The 17,738-nt window shown below is 33.7% G+C and overlaps 3 protein-coding genes across 3 annotated transcripts; 1 reads left to right on the forward strand and 2 right to left on the reverse strand.

The window, feature by feature from the left end:
- The first annotated feature begins 424 nt into the window (after positions 1–424).
- Positions 425–2,843, forward strand: LOC119835372 (NPC intracellular cholesterol transporter 2-like). Its single transcript, XM_038360134.1, has 4 exons — positions 425–491; positions 1,590–1,703; positions 2,005–2,186; positions 2,676–2,843. The coding sequence occupies exons 1-4, from the start codon at positions 425–427 to the stop codon at positions 2,841–2,843; spliced, it is 531 nt and encodes a 176-aa protein (XP_038216062.1).
- Positions 2,844–5,166: 2,323 nt separating this feature from the next.
- Positions 5,167–5,885, reverse strand: LOC119835387. Its single transcript, XM_038360141.1, has 3 exons — positions 5,764–5,885; positions 5,478–5,659; positions 5,167–5,337 (listed from the first exon to the last, which is right to left on the reverse strand). The coding sequence occupies exons 1-3, from the start codon at positions 5,777–5,779 to the stop codon at positions 5,167–5,169; spliced, it is 369 nt and encodes a 122-aa protein (XP_038216069.1). The 5' UTR covers positions 5,780–5,885.
- Positions 5,886–10,715: 4,830 nt separating this feature from the next.
- On the reverse strand, positions 10,716–12,409 carry LOC119835393 (NPC intracellular cholesterol transporter 2). The gene is made up of 4 exons (XM_038360154.1): positions 12,343–12,409; positions 11,337–11,450; positions 11,034–11,215; positions 10,716–10,886 (listed from the first exon to the last, which is right to left on the reverse strand). Exons 1-4 carry the CDS (start codon positions 12,407–12,409, stop codon positions 10,716–10,718), a joined length of 534 nt encoding a protein of 177 aa, XP_038216082.1.
- Positions 12,410–17,738: the final 5,329 nt, after the last annotated feature.

Genomic DNA, 17,738 nt, shown 5'->3' on the forward strand with positions numbered 1-17,738 from the left:
ACACATCCTTACAAACTTTCGCATTTATAATATTAGTAGTATTAGTAGGATAGGATTAGCTTTTGCCTGCGGCTTCGCACGCGTTAAATTCTGAGTAGTTAAATAGATGTTATTATACATATACGCATTCCTCTTGAATCACGCTGTCTATTAAAAAAATATCATCAAAATCCGTTGCGTAGTTTAAAAGATTTAAGCATACATAGGAACATAGGGACAGACGAGAGCAACTTTGTTTTATTCTATGCAGTGATTATTTAATTACTGGAATTTCACAGACATTTATGCAGTATATTTATCTTAGTCGATTATTGATTTGAAAATCAAAATCAGTAATCTTCCATAATAGCACCTGTTGATAAGAATTACATATATAAACGGATAATAAATTCTTTGGACTGCGATACGAGACAGATCATCTAAAATGTTCAAGTACATCGCACTTTTCGCCTTCGTGGCCGTTGCCCAGGCTTCCACCAATGTCCAGACATGTAAGTATATATTTCTACATAATAAATAGTAATTAACAGAAAATTAAATTTCCACAACTAGACGTAATTTAAACGGGACCAAATATAATCATAATTATAGTTTAAAAAAAATAAAAAAAACACGCTTTTATTGCAAATTGAACTAAAAAATAGAAAATAATTTTGATGGCAAAGAGTTTAATGTAACTATAGTTGCAGATGAAACAATCAATCATAATGAATCACCTCAAAACAAAATTATAATAAAATTTAAGTTATTAACACAATGATTCAATTCAGAGTAAAAAGCGTGGGGTGCTTTATATTTTTCAATATTACAATCATCATTGGTAACTATCTATGAGAGGATAGTTATGAACTACAGTAAAATGCACCCCACGATTTTTACTCTGAATTGAATCATTGTGTTAATAACTTAAATTTTATTATAATTTTGTTTTGAGGTGATAATATAATACGACTATAAGTAAAATACACTATTATAAGTAAAAATAGTACCAACCTGTCGGTTAAATAGTTTTTCAGTTTATCCATTGCAAATTACAAATACAATTTATCTACGAAATATATTAATATTAGTGTACTAAAATATTATGTAATGAATATGATATGGGTGTTTTCTAAAACCATCACTTTTACTCCATTATTATTAAGAGTATTGTAACAATTGGAAACGATGATAGGCAGATACTGATGAGATTTATTTCGATTATCTATCATGGGAAACGTTTTCCATTCTTCATTGCAGGATAACGTTCGCTAACATGACATATTTATTATCACATTACAAATTCAAATTATTTATTTCATTCTTTAAATCATTGTCTTAAACTATTTGGTGATTAGATCACTCCTAGTTACCGAAAAAATGCTTGTCCCAGGAGGTTCCGCTCTTTCATTTAACATATTAGATGTAGAAATAAAATTAGATGATTTTATACAATGCAAACAAACACAAAGAGGAAAAAAAAAAAATAAATAAATGAAATGTCTGTTTGTGTGTATAAGTGCGTGTTTACGTTTATGTGCGTGTGAGTGTGTGTGTGTCAAATATCTGTCAGATTTATTTATTTATTACACAAATATTCCTTCTTCTAGGCCGGGTGTTCTCTGGCGCGCTTCCTACGACCACCACTATCGAGGGATGCCGCGACCCGCCGTGTCTGCTTCCTCAAGGAAGGGACGCTGTCATCCACATGACATTCAACGCACGTAAGTATACCTTTATCTATTTATATATTTTTTGTAACCTCTATTTCGGCCAGCAGGTCCTGTATTTTTTAACCCAGTCTCGGTACGATCGCCTTGTATGCTCCACGTCCATTAAATTCTGTTTGTTTCATTCGAGCTATATTATTTACGAGAATTTATTCATACTAGTTACCTTGTTTGCAGTTGTGAAAAATAATAATTTCCGGTTTGTTTGATATTTTGTCTATTGTATTATCTATTAGTTTGTGCGCTTGCAAATAATATTGTCTTTGAAAGCTTTATATAATAAAATTGTTTTCAGCTCGCAACATCAACTCAATGCGCACGCTGGCCACCGCTTTCATCATGAACATACCAGTCCCGTACTCGCTGGGCAAAAACGAGGTCACTTGCAACTTCATCACCAACACGCAATGCCCCGTCAACAGCGGCCAGCAGATACAATACACTCTCAGGATGTTCATTGAGAGTACCTTCCCAGTGGTAACAATCTTGTCTACGAGTATTTATTGAATAACTGACTGCACCCCGCGGTTTCACCCGCGAAAGTCCGTATCCCATAGGATTATCGGGGTAACAAGTTATCCATATGTTATTTCAGTTGTCCAGCTATCTACGTACCAAATTTCATAGCAATCAGTTCAGTAGTTTTTGCGTGAAAGAGCAACAGACACACACACACATCCTTACAAACTTTCGCATTTATAATATTACTAGCTGCGCCCCACGGTTTCACCCGCGAAAGTCCGTATCGCGTAGGAATATCGGGATAACAAGTTATCCTTATGTTTTTCCAGTTGTCCAGCTATCTACGTACCAAATTTCATTGCAATCAGTTCAGTAGTTTTTGCGTGAAAGAGCAACAAATTTTCGCATTTATAATATTAGTAGGATAGGATGAATAGAATGATTTAAAAACGAAGCCGTAGCGTCGATTGTAAAACAGTATTTTAATGTTTTCGTTTGTTCCAGGGCATTTCAACAACAATAGAATTCCGCATTGTGGACCAACGTAACAGCGCGGTTGTGTGTGTGCGTGTGCCAATCAGGATCACAGCGGGCCGCGAGCTCGGCTATGTGCCACAGGTTGGCAAGATTGCAGAAATCGATGAGAATCAAATTGACGAGAACAATTATTAAATTCAGAGTTGTTTATGGTATTTTGGTTAGCTTTGGTGTTGAATAAATGTTATTTTATGTTTAAATTTTTTTTCGTTGATTTTACGTACGCCTTAGTTCCTTGGTTGCCTTGAGAGTGACACAAAGAAACTCACAAATTCTCAGGCCCTTATAGACCCGATATCGATATCGACCGCCTCCTTGGTACAGTGGTTAACGCGTGAGCGTAGAACCGAGAGGTCCTGGGTTCAATTCCCGGTGGGGACGCACAAAAAAAAAACTGCTTGTCCGTAAAGAAAGTCGATCAGTGAAACAGATGTACATCATCTGCCCCATACCCCAACTAAGGGACACGGGACTTCACTTTATAGACCCGATACCCCTTTATACACGGAATTTTCGAACTATTACGATTTTATTTAATTCAGGTTCTAATGCACTTCCGATAAAGTCACGTGGCTTATGCGTAGGCGTGGAATATGTTTTAATTAACGTATAAAAAACAGAGTTCAATTAATTATTTTAATAGTAGTAGATAATAGGTAGGATTCGATTGGTCTTTTTCATTTAGCTGGTAAATGTAGTGGCAAGAATGTAAGTGATTTTTGTAAAAATAAAAAAATAATTTTCCGAAAGGGGATAACTTCATGTCACATGTGGGGCGTAGCGTGTTCCCACAATATTATACAGACCGACAATACCTTACGAGTTATTATTATGTACTCTGTACTTAAATATATTGGACTATAAATTTCTATCTGAGTTTTACTAATATTTTTATGTTTTGCTTGATTTATGAAGAAAGAAGATTCTGCGTCTTAAATTCCTTCATTTGATGATTAATTAATTCATCACAGTCAGCCCATTCCTCCACGGGCTTCTTATAACCCACCAAGCTAATACACCACCAAGTGCGGGTTGGTAGATATCACATGTCTTCGAACTTTTGGTACTTCGCATCCCGTTTATCCATGATGTTTTCCTTCACCGTTTCGAATAAAGGTGATTTAAATAGTGTGCAGTAAAAAGCAGTGGTGGCTCAGTGGTGAGAACCTCGGACTTCAAAATCGATAAGTCGGGGTTCGAGACCGGGCGAGCGTGCAGGAAATAAATGACGACTGTTCGACAAAGGAAGTTACATTGAAATATGATTAGCTTAGAACTGGTTCCAGTTAAAGCAATTACTTGAACAAGCTAGGTTTATCTTGAAACTGAAATATTTTAAAGGTCCGTTCTATTGGCTTTGCGATCAGCAAACTTTTGAGATATATCAAAACCGCAATGTTAAGCTAACCATTTTGTTGAATAAGTTTAAATAAATATCAAATATTTCTGAGATAGAAACTTCTGGATAATTGCAATTATAATATCCTTACCTTATGTAGGTAATGAATTAAATTTAAAATTTTATTTAAATAACTTCTTTGTTTTTTCCCGTATGTGCTTATTTAATCATTTTGTTTTTTTAAATTTAAGGATTCAAAACAGAGGTCAATGTTGTGAGTATATTTTCATAATTTGAGCCCTAAAGTAACATTACTTTAAAATAAAGAAATTGAATGAGTTGTGTTCAATGTTTAATATAAAAACAACAAAAATGTCTAAAAGAAGTTATGTTATATCATTGTTTAATTATATAAAGCTGCAGAGTTATTTTCTTTGTCTATTTTTCCGAACGTGCTAATTTCAGGAACTTCTGGACCGATTTAAAAAATATTTCTCAGTTGAATATGTGCATGATCTATTTGAATAATGAATTGATTTGTTTAAAGATCATTTCTGTTTACTCAATACTTTTAAAAATAATGATCTCCGTAATAATAGATTTATTTGTTTAGCTCATCGCATTCAACAACAACTACAACAAGTATTATATCATCATACACATTAGCAAGAACAATAAAAAAAAAAAGTTGCCTGTAAAGTCGGTTTTACGGGCGAAGATTTTACGTGACAACGTCTTTTTCTCGGTAGAATATTTATTGATATGAATATTATTAAATTGCACAAAAGGAACAAGGAATTGAATGAAAATAAGAATTGCACAAATTTTAACTATAGAAAATATATTTTGTTTACTAAAAAGACAGAGACAGAGACACAAGCACGCGCCGGTTCAATGCGCCTAATTCTCTAGTGCTGCGCGCGCGGCGGACCGATCATAGTTCGGTGACTCATCGTAACGTTACCGGGCGTTACACTTTTTCATGAGTGACTCCGAGCCGCAACCTAATTTAAGACGTTGTCACGTCAAAACAGGAAAAACAATAACAAATAATATTTATTTCATAATAACCTTTATTCAACACCAAAGATAAACACAATGCTATAAACAACTCTTCATTTAATAGTTGTTTTCGTCAATCTGAACATTTTCATCGATCTGTGAATTCTCGTCAACCTGTGGCACATAGTCGAGCTCGCGGGACGCCGTGATCCTGATTGGCACACGCACACACACAACCGCGCTGTTTTGTTGGTCGACAATACGGAATTCTACTGTTGTTGATGTGCCCTGGAATAAACAAAAACATTTGAATATGTTTGCGACATATTCATATTCTTTGTTTTGTTAATTTACTGTTTTATAATCGACGTTATACAGTCAGTTTCGTTGTCATACAGTTACATTATTATATTAGACAATATTGTTACCACTGGGAAGCTCCTCTCGATAAACATCCTGAGGGTGTAGCGAATCTGCTGGCCGCGGTTGACGGGGCAGCGCGTGTTGGTGATGAAGTTGCAAGTGACCTCGTTGTTGCCCAGCGGGTAGGGGACTGCCACGTTGCCGAGGAAAGCGGTGGCCAGAGTGCGCATTGAGTTGATGTTGCGAGCTGAAATCAATATTATTGTACAAAACCATCCCAGATGACTTCATTTCTTCAACTTTATTTAGAAGCCTTCACTGAGGTTACACAAAAACACTAAATATACATACGTGCGTTGAATGTCATGTGGATGATAGCGTTTCTTCCTTGTGGAAGGTCACACGGGGGGTTGCGGCATCCCTCGATGTTGGTGGTCGTAGGGAGCGCGCCAGAGAACACCCGGCCTGGAAAAATACACGCGTAAACACATGTACCGAATGATTATGAAGCGATAAATACAACTCGTCAATATTGTAATATGTCCTATAGTGGAAATACGTCATTATCATCAGCTCATAATTTTTTTTTTCACTTTAATGTCCAAGGTCCAAGTGCGGAGTGAAAAACATTAAAGGGAATTTAATGATACGTTAATTTTTTTATACGTCAGTTTCAATAAGTATTTTTACAATGGACAAACTGAAAACCTATTTAACTGTTACTGAGTTTAATGAATAAAAATCTTGTTCATAACCTAAAAGCAATAAATTTTAAACAATTAAATATTAAATAATATTTGAGCTCTTTAACGTAATTCCGGGAAACAACAACTGTGATTCTATATTTTGATCTTTCCGAGAATTCATTTCATCGCTTTCACCTTCACGTTTAATCTTAATTTAAGTCAATTCACCGACTTCCGAGGAAATGTTTAATTTGTCAAAGAAAAAATAATCTGATGGGGTATAAAATACAAGACGGGGACAAAGAGGTGTACATAGGTAATTATTTATAAACCATTGTGCATAAGAACGGATATTTGCCTTTTCAGCCGACGTCAAAAAAGGGAGGTTATCAATTCGATTGTATTTTTACCCTTTAACTTTGTACTAGGTGAACCGATTTTTATGATTCTTTTTTTATTTGAGAGCTTCCCATTAAAATTTGGACTAGTTCTGACAATTTGAATGCACATATTTATACAATCAACGATTTAACGACCTCAGTCCTATCGCTGGACAGGGGCGCACGCACACATGTCTAAGTATCGTCGCTCAGAAGTAAGAATACACGATTTACTAAAAAGTTATTACATAAAATAATCACTGTTAAATCAGAATCATTGCATAAGTAAGCAAGGGTTTGAAACGTTAAAACAATTTTTTTTAGAAGAATTTTTGTGATTTTACTCTACCTACAGTATTAATTTTATAACATTTTTTTTAACCGAACAAATTTCCATAAGCTTCTCCCTTTTTTAAATTGCATTGGACCACTTTAAGGCATTATAAAACGCTTTCAATATTTCAATATTATTCACAATTAGCAAAAAAAACACGTTTTTTTTAATTATCCAAAAAGCAGACGTTCTAATTTCAAACTACATTTGGTTTAATTGAAAATAAAAGCGATTTTTAATTTCTTTCTTTAAATTAAAACGCAATTTATTAATATGATTTGGTATATACTTACAGGTGTGGACATTTGTGGAAGCCTGGGCAGCGGCCACGAAGGCGAAAAGTGCGATGTACTTGAACATTTTGGATAATCTTCCCCGTATCATAGTTCAACGAATTTATTCGCCGTTTATATATGTAATTTTTATCAACAGGTGCAGTTTTGAAAGATAAATAATTTTGATTTTATTCACAATATTAAATTAATTAAGATAAAATAAATACATTGTTACACCAATAAATTTGTTTCAGTGACTAATTATTTCTGATTTTTTTTATAAGTTTCATGTACCATACATATCAAAATAAATCAATAACATATATATTTCAATGTAAGAACTCGTCTCAAACCACAATATAACCACAGTATAATTCAATGCCCATAAAATAAACATTATTCACCATTCAATAACCAGCTGATTTTTATCCTTTCGTCCAAGCGAGTGCGGCCCTTCCGGTCCCCTCCTATCGTGCGACAGCCCAAGTCGAGGATCGTGATCCCCGTTAAGGGGGGATGGCTTTGAGAGGGTCGCTACCTGGGTGAACCTTCAGTTCGCCCACGCGTCCGTGCTAAAATGTAGTAGACCTTGAAGCTAACATCGAGATTAACCACAAAAAAGCATTTCTTTCATTTAGATAATTAATTCAAGAAAAATTTATGTCAGGAATTTCCGTGGGAGAGATTTCCAAATTCTGTAGCGGAACCAAATGACAACAATTTCCTATCGAACAAGCAAAGAATCACCCAGTTGGTTGAAAACAGGGAGTTGTCGATTAACAAAATATAGAAAAAATACAGTCTAGTTATACTAGTATATTATAGTCGGTTACAGCCTAGGGTATTGGAAATTTCGGCCCGTTTTATTTACTTAGTAGCTGTTCGCTCCGGCTTCGCCTGTGGTACATACATAGCCTTTGTCAATCAATGAAGTCGCAGCTTTCTAATGGTGAAAGAATTTCTGAAATCGGTCCAGTGGTTTATGCATGAGAACGTTAGAAACATACAAAAATACTAAGTGTCCTTATCATAATATTATTTATAAAAAGTACTGAGTAAAACCACGTGCATAACTAGTATAATTTAAACATCCCTAACAACAGATATAATTGTTTATCATATTTGCACTGATAGGTAACTAATAACAGACAATAGACACCTGCACTTTGTGATAAAGTTGTTATCGAAACTGCTAATTTGGCTGAATTATTTTTCGGTGTGACTATTGCATACACTATCCGGGTAACTACTTACTAAATACTATAAGAATATAAGAAAAAACAAAAGAAAATCGTGTTGGTTACCCTATTTATATTTTAAGAACGGTTGAACCGATTTTGTTGAATTTTAGTACGGAGATAGTTTGAGACCCGAGAAAGGACGTAGTTTAGTTGTTATCCTACATTTTTTATCCTGGAAATACCACGGAAGCGTAAGCTATATTGGGGAATCTCCGTGTCTGTCCATCTTTTCCTTCCATTACGCGGGCGAAGCGGTGGGCGGAGAGCTAATAATCATTTATAATTATTTATCCGGGTTTCTTAGTTTTTTGGTTTTGGAAAGAATGTTAAATAATCGGTTTTTTTAAACGTGAATAAATGAAGGAAATTTTGGAGGGAGTTTTTAGTCTAAAAATACGTGTTAGGTTCACTCAATAGCGGCCGGCGAGTGCCAGAATCGAGTATGCATTTCCCGCTCTAGCGAAACAACATGATACAAATACAGTTTAGCTTTTCTATAAGCCGTAATAAGTATTTTGAATTACAGACCTTATAGTCATAATAAATAAGTTTAAAATAAATTTCAACACTACCAGTCCTCTACTTCTAGAATATTATAACATTAATGAAATAATGTACTCTTCTTATTTTATCACATTATTTATTCACATTCAGTAATTGTGACTTCAGTTCTTATAAATTATTAAAAATTTTCAAGTGCCAATAGGCTTAGCGACACAGGTTGGTCACCAACCCAAAATATAACCGTGCCAAGCGTTGCTTTACTTCGATTTTTTACCGTTCATGAGATACAGCCTGATGACGCATGGACGAAGGGACAGACAGACGAACAGCAAGTTTGTATTGATAGAGTGCTGTTTTACACTATAAGCAAGAAACCCTTAATATTTATATTTTTTGCATGAATAGAAAAATTTAATGCTTCCCATGTCCAGGATAAATAACGTTAAGAAAGTAATATTTATTCGAATAATTTATGCTGTAATGTAAGTGATGTCTTAAAATTATTATTTAAATTACTAATAAATTAAGTATTAAAACAATAAGTCGTGAAACTGTTGGACTATTACAGAAGAATTTAGTGTATAGTGACTGTTTATGTCTTTATATGTATGTGGTAACAGCCATAGTGGACGAATTTAATCAAACATAACCAAACATCGACATTATAGCACTTTTACAACTTATCCGTACATATTAGTAGTATAAATGGGAAAGTAACTCTGACTGTGTGTCCGTCTGTTTGTCGCCTTTTCAATTAACCACTGAACAGATCTGGATGAATTTTGGTGCAAAAATAGTTTGAGACCAGGAAGCAGATTGATTTTAAAACGGAAGTACCGCGGGATCGGAAACTATGCGGGTTTTCCTTTCAATACACAGCAAAAAATCAGACATTTTGTACCTAAGTCCTTTATGAGGAAATTTATAACATAATTTAAATTGATAATTCAATCTAATAACACGGTAAATTACTATTTAATATGCCGTTTAATAAAATTCACATATTGTATTTAAGTGTAAGCATATAAATAAAAATCTTACTCTCTGAATGGATACATAGTCTCTTAAAACTAGAGATATCTGTATCCGAGATAATTAAGTTGTTTCTATATCGTTTTTTTTAAACTGTGTATTTTTTAAATCAAAGATGGACACGGTTTGATTCATTGTTTATATTAAATCAGCATTTTTATATGGCAAGAAGCTATTACTATTTGTCAGTGTCATATTCTTTGTTTTCTTCATCTTCTCTTTGCTTGCGACTCAACAAATGAGTTTGAGTTGAATAGAATTTTGAACTAGGGTCCACTGACACTTTTTTAAATTTCTCTTCGTCTTTTTCTGGATTTCCTTATGTCAAACTATCGTTATATATGTTAACTATCGTTGCTGTATATGAGGACTTGTCTATTCTGTTGCTCAGAGCAGAGAGTAAATAGATGTATATGTATTTTCTGTTTAAAAGGAGATTAAATAGTTTATGATCCATGACGTATCAACACAACATCTCCATTTATGTCCAATGTTTAATATAAAAAAAAAGTGAAAGAAAGTTCTAGTAAATGTAAAAATAAATTTTGATTGGTTATACAGGGATTTTTTATAACGTACCTACTTCCTGTTTGTGTGAAACTATTTGTTTTAAGATCATTATAATATGTTATGAATCATGATATAAACTTAATACGTTTTACTCAATACATTTAAAAAATAGGATACCTATGACATGTTTATCTTTAGTTTCGCTCAGAATCCATAGACAGTATTAGTAAGGATAATTTAAAATCAAAGAAAACAATTAAATAATTACATAAAATAATCTTTATTCAACACCACAGATATCACAATAGTGAGACAGCTTTATTTGATAATTATAGTAGTATTTAATAAGCATTTTCGTCAATCTGAACATTTTCATCGATCTGTGAATTCTCGTCAACCTGTGGCACATAGTCGAGCTCGCGGGACGCCGTGATCCTGATTGGCACACGCACACACACAACAGCGCTGTTTTGTTGGTCGACAATACGGAATTCTACTGTTGTTGATGTGCCCTGGAATAAACAATTTTTTTTTAAATATATTTGCAACATATTTATATTCTTTGTTTTGTTAAAGAACTGTTTTATAATCCACGTTATACGGTTGGTTTCGTTTGTTTTTAATGCTTTAATTATGAAATGAATGGACAATATTATTACCACGGGGAAGCTCCTCTCAATGAACATTCTGAGTGTGTAGTGTATCAGCTGGCCGCGGTTGACGGGGCAGCGCGTGTTGGTGATGAAGTTGCAAGTGACCTCGTTGTTGCCCAGCGGGTAGGGGACTGCCACGTTGCCGAGGAAAGCGGTGGCCAGAGTGCGCATTGAGTTGATGTTGCGAGCTGTAACCAATATTATTATACAAATCCATCCTAGGTTACTTTATTTCCAGCCTCACAAACTAATAGAAAAAATGTCCAGAGGCCTTCATTGAGGTTACAGAAAACAACTGAATATACATACGTGCGTTGAATGTCATGTGGATGATAGCGTTCCTTCCTTGAGGAAGGTCACACGGGGGGTTGCGGCATCCCTCGATAGTGGTGGCTGTAGGGAGCGCGCCAGAGAACACCCGGCCTAGAGTAAAGAATTAAAGATATACATAAATATAATGTAATGATTATCTAACGTTATCTTGTAATTACATGCAATAAAGATAGTCATATGGTGCCATACTAGATAATTGAAATACACCATCTTTATCATTATCGTTCATATTCATCTACTCATTATTTTTTTTTATTTAGTTTAATGTCACAATCCTCTTAATCACCACCCAAACTAAGTACGGGTGGGAAAAGTAAAATGAAATGTAATTAGGTATTAGTAAGTCAAAAGTTTAGAAATTAAAAACTTTTAACGGATTTTAAAGCGAGTGATCACGCTCACTGTAAAGTGTTCGAAACATCGAGTTAATAATGTAATGAATAAATCGCGTTTAAAATCCGTTAAAAAGTTTTTAATTTTCAAATGTATAATACTCGTATAAAATCAATCACAATAAAATGCTAAGCCAAAGGTTATTCGAAATAGATAAACAAAAAAACTAACTGTATGAAGTATAATTTTTTGTTTTGCAGCATTAAAATACAACATAAATTTAAGGAATAGAAATTGTAATAAGTATATTAAATAAAAATCATACCCCATAGCTAATAATATCTATAAATTATTTATTTTACGAGTTTTTTTTTTTGTAAGTTTTCTTTGGCGGAACATTTTCCATCTCCCACTAACTCGGAAAAAAATACATGTATTATTCATAAACTTATTAAAAAAAAGAAAAACAAAAATATTGTGAATGACATATAACTGAAACATTTTTTTTTAGTCCACAGATAACATCTTACATTCTAAATTCAAAACACGTTAATTGCTTTCGAACAATCAAGCCAAGGATTCATTTTAACAATAATGCTAACTATTACACTATTTTTTTATATAAGAATTCAATATAATATATACTTACATGTGTGGACATTGGTGGAAGCCTGGGCAACGGCCACGAAGGCGAAAAGTGCGATGTACTTGAACATTTTGGATAATCTTCCCCGTATCATAGTTCAACGAATTTATTCGCCGTTTATATATGTAATTCTTATCAACAGGTGCAGTTTTGAAAGATTACTAATTTTGATTTTATTAAAGGTATTAAATCAAATCGATTGAGATAAAATAAATACACTTTAACGCCTATAAAATTCGGCTGAATTATTATTTATTAAAAAAAAAAAAAGTATGTTCAACTTCAGATATTGTGCCCCATATATCTTAGTATCAATTAAGATAAATCTCAAAACATAACTCGGTCTAAAATTCATTAAATCTTTCACGATGTCTTGCCAGCCACAACATTTATTCATACAAAAACGCAATTGACTAGACGCATACAATACACACATACACTAAAGAAAAGTGTGCAGTATACTATTGTTCAAAATTTATAAAGACAATTTTAAATAAGCTTTTTTAAACTAACTGACACAGCATACGTTACTTTTTTTCCTTTGGGGGTTCTTATCTATCGAACATTCACTTAATCTATATCCCATAAATTCGCAAGTGACTCCGGTTCTCTCTTCTTTACGCCTATATCTCTGATTTGGATGATATTTGGTACCAACACAGCTTTAGACCTGAAGATGGGATAGTTGTCATTTCAAAAAACCCACGGGAACGGGAACTAAATGGGAACGAACTGTCTATTTTCTCCTTTGAGCTCGCGGGGGAAGCCGCGTAAGCTAGTCACAACATAGTATAAAGCAGAGTAGCTTCCCGCATCTGTATCGCTTAGATCTTTTAATCTGCACTACAGATATTGATGCAGCTTTTTTTAATAGATAGTGATTCAAGAGGAATGTTTATGTGTTTAATAAAATCTATTAAACTGCACCGAATTCAACGCGTACGAAGCCGCGGGCAAGGATTAGTGTTTCATAAAAATAGGTCAAGTCGTTTCGACAAAAAAATTACTAATTGTATTAGTATAGAAAAGTCGAAGGAAGTCGAACCTAAGGTATAAGCGATTTTAGCTTAATTTATTTATATACACAGGTACCTCAACTATTAATAAAAAGGATATACAAGTAAAACCACGGGCATAATTTAAACACCCCAACAAAATATATAATTGCTTGCTTAATTTGCACAGGTAACTGATAACAGACATCAGACACCTGCATTGTGTGATAAAGTTATTATCAGTACTAATTTGGGCTGAATTATTTTTAATTAGTGTAAATTATATTTTATTGTTGTCGCCTTTCTAAACGAAGACCATAATCCATTAATATTTATGCTTATTCCACAGATATTCTAATGCGATACTACAACTCATTCTAAATTTTACTTTATAGCGTATTCTACTAAACTAATAAAAACCTGTTGTATGTTCAAAACATTAGATATGTTTTTTTCTTTTTAAGAAATATTTTGTGGAAAATAAGTATGTTGAAAATAAGCTACAAGAATATGAAAATAAAGTATTTACTGCCGGCGTTTTTGTGTAGAAAGTGCTCTCCGAACGGGTGGTAAATGTTAATATAATATGTGTATGACGATTCAAAAGCACTTCTGAATGGTGTTGAATGAATAAACGTTTGAGTTAGAGATGTAACGTATATGTAAACATAGATCATAAAACAACAACGCTGTGAACATCATGGGAGTTGAGTACAGAATTTAATTAGCTGGATACCACAAGTATATATAGTATACTAGCTTTCCGCCCGCAGCTACGCCCGCGAAGAATTCGGTTATATCGCGCGACATGGTAAGGAGTAGTCTATAGTCTTTCCCAAGGTCTGGACATAAGCATTGTAGACCCTTTCCCAAGTTCAGCTCCATCTTCATACCAAATTTTATCAAAATCAGTTTTACAATAACGAACTTTCATACAAACTTACATCCCCTATTTCAACCCCTTCTACCCTCTTTTCGCGATAAAAAGTAGCCTATGCCCTTCCGTGGGTATTAAAATATCTCCATACCAAATTTCATGCAAATTGGTTCTGTGGTTTAGGCGTGATTAAGTAACAGACAGACAGAGTTAAGTTCGCATTTATAATATTAATATGGATTATACTGTACAAGTATTTTGATCTTAAAGGGTTATTGGTTGTACAAGCAATCCAATGAAAATCTTATTCGTTATACATTCAATTATAAAATAGCGGGAAATTCTATGGAATGAGCCTTAATAGATGAAGCGCGGTTTGTAACGAGTAAATTATATTACTACTAGCTGCACGTATAGGGGTATGAAAAATAGATGTTGGCCGATTCTCATAGATACCGGATAAGCACAAAAAATTTCATCAAAATCGGTCAAGCCGTTTCGGAGGAGTATGGCAACGAAGACTGTGACACTAGAATTTTATATATTAGATCTATAGCGCTTCCAACACAGTGTGCTACTTTATGAAATAATTTATGAACTTTAGTTTACTTTATATATAACTAGCAGCGCCCCGTGGTTTCACCCGCGTAAGTCCGCATCCCGTAGGAATATCGGGATAAAAAGTTGCCTATATGTTATTCCAATTGTCCAGCTGTCTACGTACCAAATTTTATAGCAATCTGTTCAGCAGTTTTTGCGTGAAAGAGCATCAATCTTTCGCATTTATAATATTAGTAGGATACATATTAAGTTTTGTTATATTGATTACATGACATAATTTTTATGACTAGTTTAATGTAAAGTATGTCAGTTAATTAATAATTTATGTTGAAGTCATTATTAATTAGCGGTATCTAGAGATTTTAAATCAGTGAAATAAAGTAAATATGAGATCGTATCAGAAACGAATTTCTTTGTACAAACACTTCTCTTCTGATATTTGCTGAAGCTTCCACGGACACGAATTAATATCCGAACAAATCATTCGATAATATTATTATTATAAACACGAAAATTCTTGTCTGCATCTATATATAATGTTTGAGTGGTTTATGTAATTAATATGACGCTTGGATGATAGCTATACGCTTTTTAAGAAAAGCTTTTTACATCTTACAAAACAATCGTTTCATTATGACAAAACGTAATTAATGTCATGTCAATATAATTTCACGTCATCACGTCATCATTATGGTCATCCTAATTTTTAATTATTAATACGATAGTATTTTTTCTTTCACGTCGCAACAAATTCATTTATTGATATGATTTTTGTGTCTAGTAAGGAGGAGTTCAAGATAGATTTATGCTTATACAAATTCTATCGTAAAAGCCTTATCCCATAAATAAACTTTTTACTTTTAGAAAGCCGGAAAACATCATCAGCCCATATATGTTCCCACTGCTGGGACAGAGGCCTCCTAAGAGGGTTCAGGCCATAATCCACCACGCTGGCCAAGTGCGGGTTAGCAGATGTCACATGTCGTCGAACTTTTTGATTCTTGGACATGCCGGTTTCCTCACGATGTTTTTCCTTCACCGTTTAAAGCAATGTTGATGTTATCCACATGTGCAGATAAATTGAAAAATCAATTTATTTCCTGCACCCTCGACCGGTCTCGAACCCCGACTTATCGATTTTGAAGTCAGAGGTTTTCACCACTGAGCCACCAGTGCTTTTAACCATTTCATTTCAATTTTATTCCTTATGCTATAACAATGTCTAACACCTACTCTTGTGTGAAAGTCGGTGTTATAGTGTAGGTACATGTAGAATGCTATTAGATATATACTGTGATGGTACAAAAACGATGCTAGTATTGTTACAGAGGTCTCATAGGTCCTTCCCCTTTTTTTAGAATATTGTTTCAACTAGTTTGTTTCAACGCTAAAACTAATTTTGTTTCAACTAGACGCTCGTCCAGGCTACGCCAGGATATCAAGAATCCTGTTTTATTACAAAGGACCATTTAAACGGGATAAAAAGTATCCTTTCACCTACATCAGCTCATACCCTGTCTGTATACCAAATTTTATCAAAATCCGTTCAGTAGTTTCAGCGTCATTGACGGACAAACATCCAAACAAACAAACTTGCACACTTATAATATTAGTGTGAAGTGTGATAATTGCTGCCGTGCCCCATAGTAGAGTTCCATAGGACATTATTCTATGGAAATAGCTAAAATAAACAGTTTTTTTATAATAATGGTTTAAATAAAACTCGATCTAGACAGATCTAGAAGATAAAAAGAATCAGCCGATAATCTGAGTCCTTCATAAAATGCATATTTAAATCTATTTGGATTATGCATGCCTATTATATTGCAGCGCCATCTAGACAAAGAAGTGGTTACAAATGTAAGTATTATATGAACTTTACATAAGGATCGCCATCTATCCTTCATAAACGGCACTTTGCAGTGTTGTTATCTGTGGTATACCAACTGTACTATGCAAAACAACGCCAACTATGTTTTGCAAACGTGAATTTTTACTAAATACTTTAGTAAACATTCATGTTTCAAAAATTCACGCAAGCAATCTAAGAGTAATGAAGAGATGAAAATATGCCCACTATTATTTTTTCGATGACTTTAAATTATAATGTATACACGTGAAATAGTTTCATATCATTAAATTTAATTTACGATTATTATGAGTATTTTCTTTTAAAATCGATTATAATTGTCGTATATATAGTATATTATCTATGATTATAATACCGAGCGTCACAGCAGTTTAATTTCACGTAGCTACACTTTAACAATTAATAATTCAGAAATTAAACACTTTTAAACGGATTTTAAACGCGATATTCATTAATTTTCTTTTTTCAACTAATCATATTCATGAATGTTGACGAAAGTTAAACGAAATATAAATTTCTGCATTTAACTGAGATGAAGAGATATTAACACCATCTTAATTTACTCTTTTAGTAAACTCTAGCTACACCCCACGGTTTCATCCGCATAAGTCCGTAATCCGTATCCGTGTTACTCCAGTTGTTCTACTCTCTACGTACCAAATTTCATTGCAATCGGTTCAGTAGCTTTTGTGTGAAAGAGTAACAAACATACAGACATCCTCACAAACTTTCGTATTTATAATATATAATTTTTAAATTTATAATATAAATAGCTGCGCCCCGCGGTTTCACCCGCGTAAGTCCGTATCCTGTAGGAATATCGGAATAAAAAGTTGCCTGTATGTTATTCCAGTTGTTCAGCTGTCTACGTACCAAATTTCATTGCAATCGGTTCAGTACTTTTTGCGTGAGAGAGCAACAAGCACACACACATCCTTACAAACTTTCGCATTTATGATATTAGTGGGATAGAATATAAGTAGGAAGTAGGATTTCATGCTGAAGTTCTAATACGATAATAAGATAGGTATAGGTGGATATGTTTGTACGTTTCCTATTCAAGAAAGGAATTATAAACCAAAAAGAAACACTGATG

This window comes from Zerene cesonia, chromosome 2 (genome assembly GCF_012273895.1).
Source record: "Zerene cesonia ecotype Mississippi chromosome 2, Zerene_cesonia_1.1, whole genome shotgun sequence".
NCBI classification, from domain to species: Eukaryota; Metazoa; Arthropoda; class Insecta; order Lepidoptera; family Pieridae; genus Zerene; species Zerene cesonia.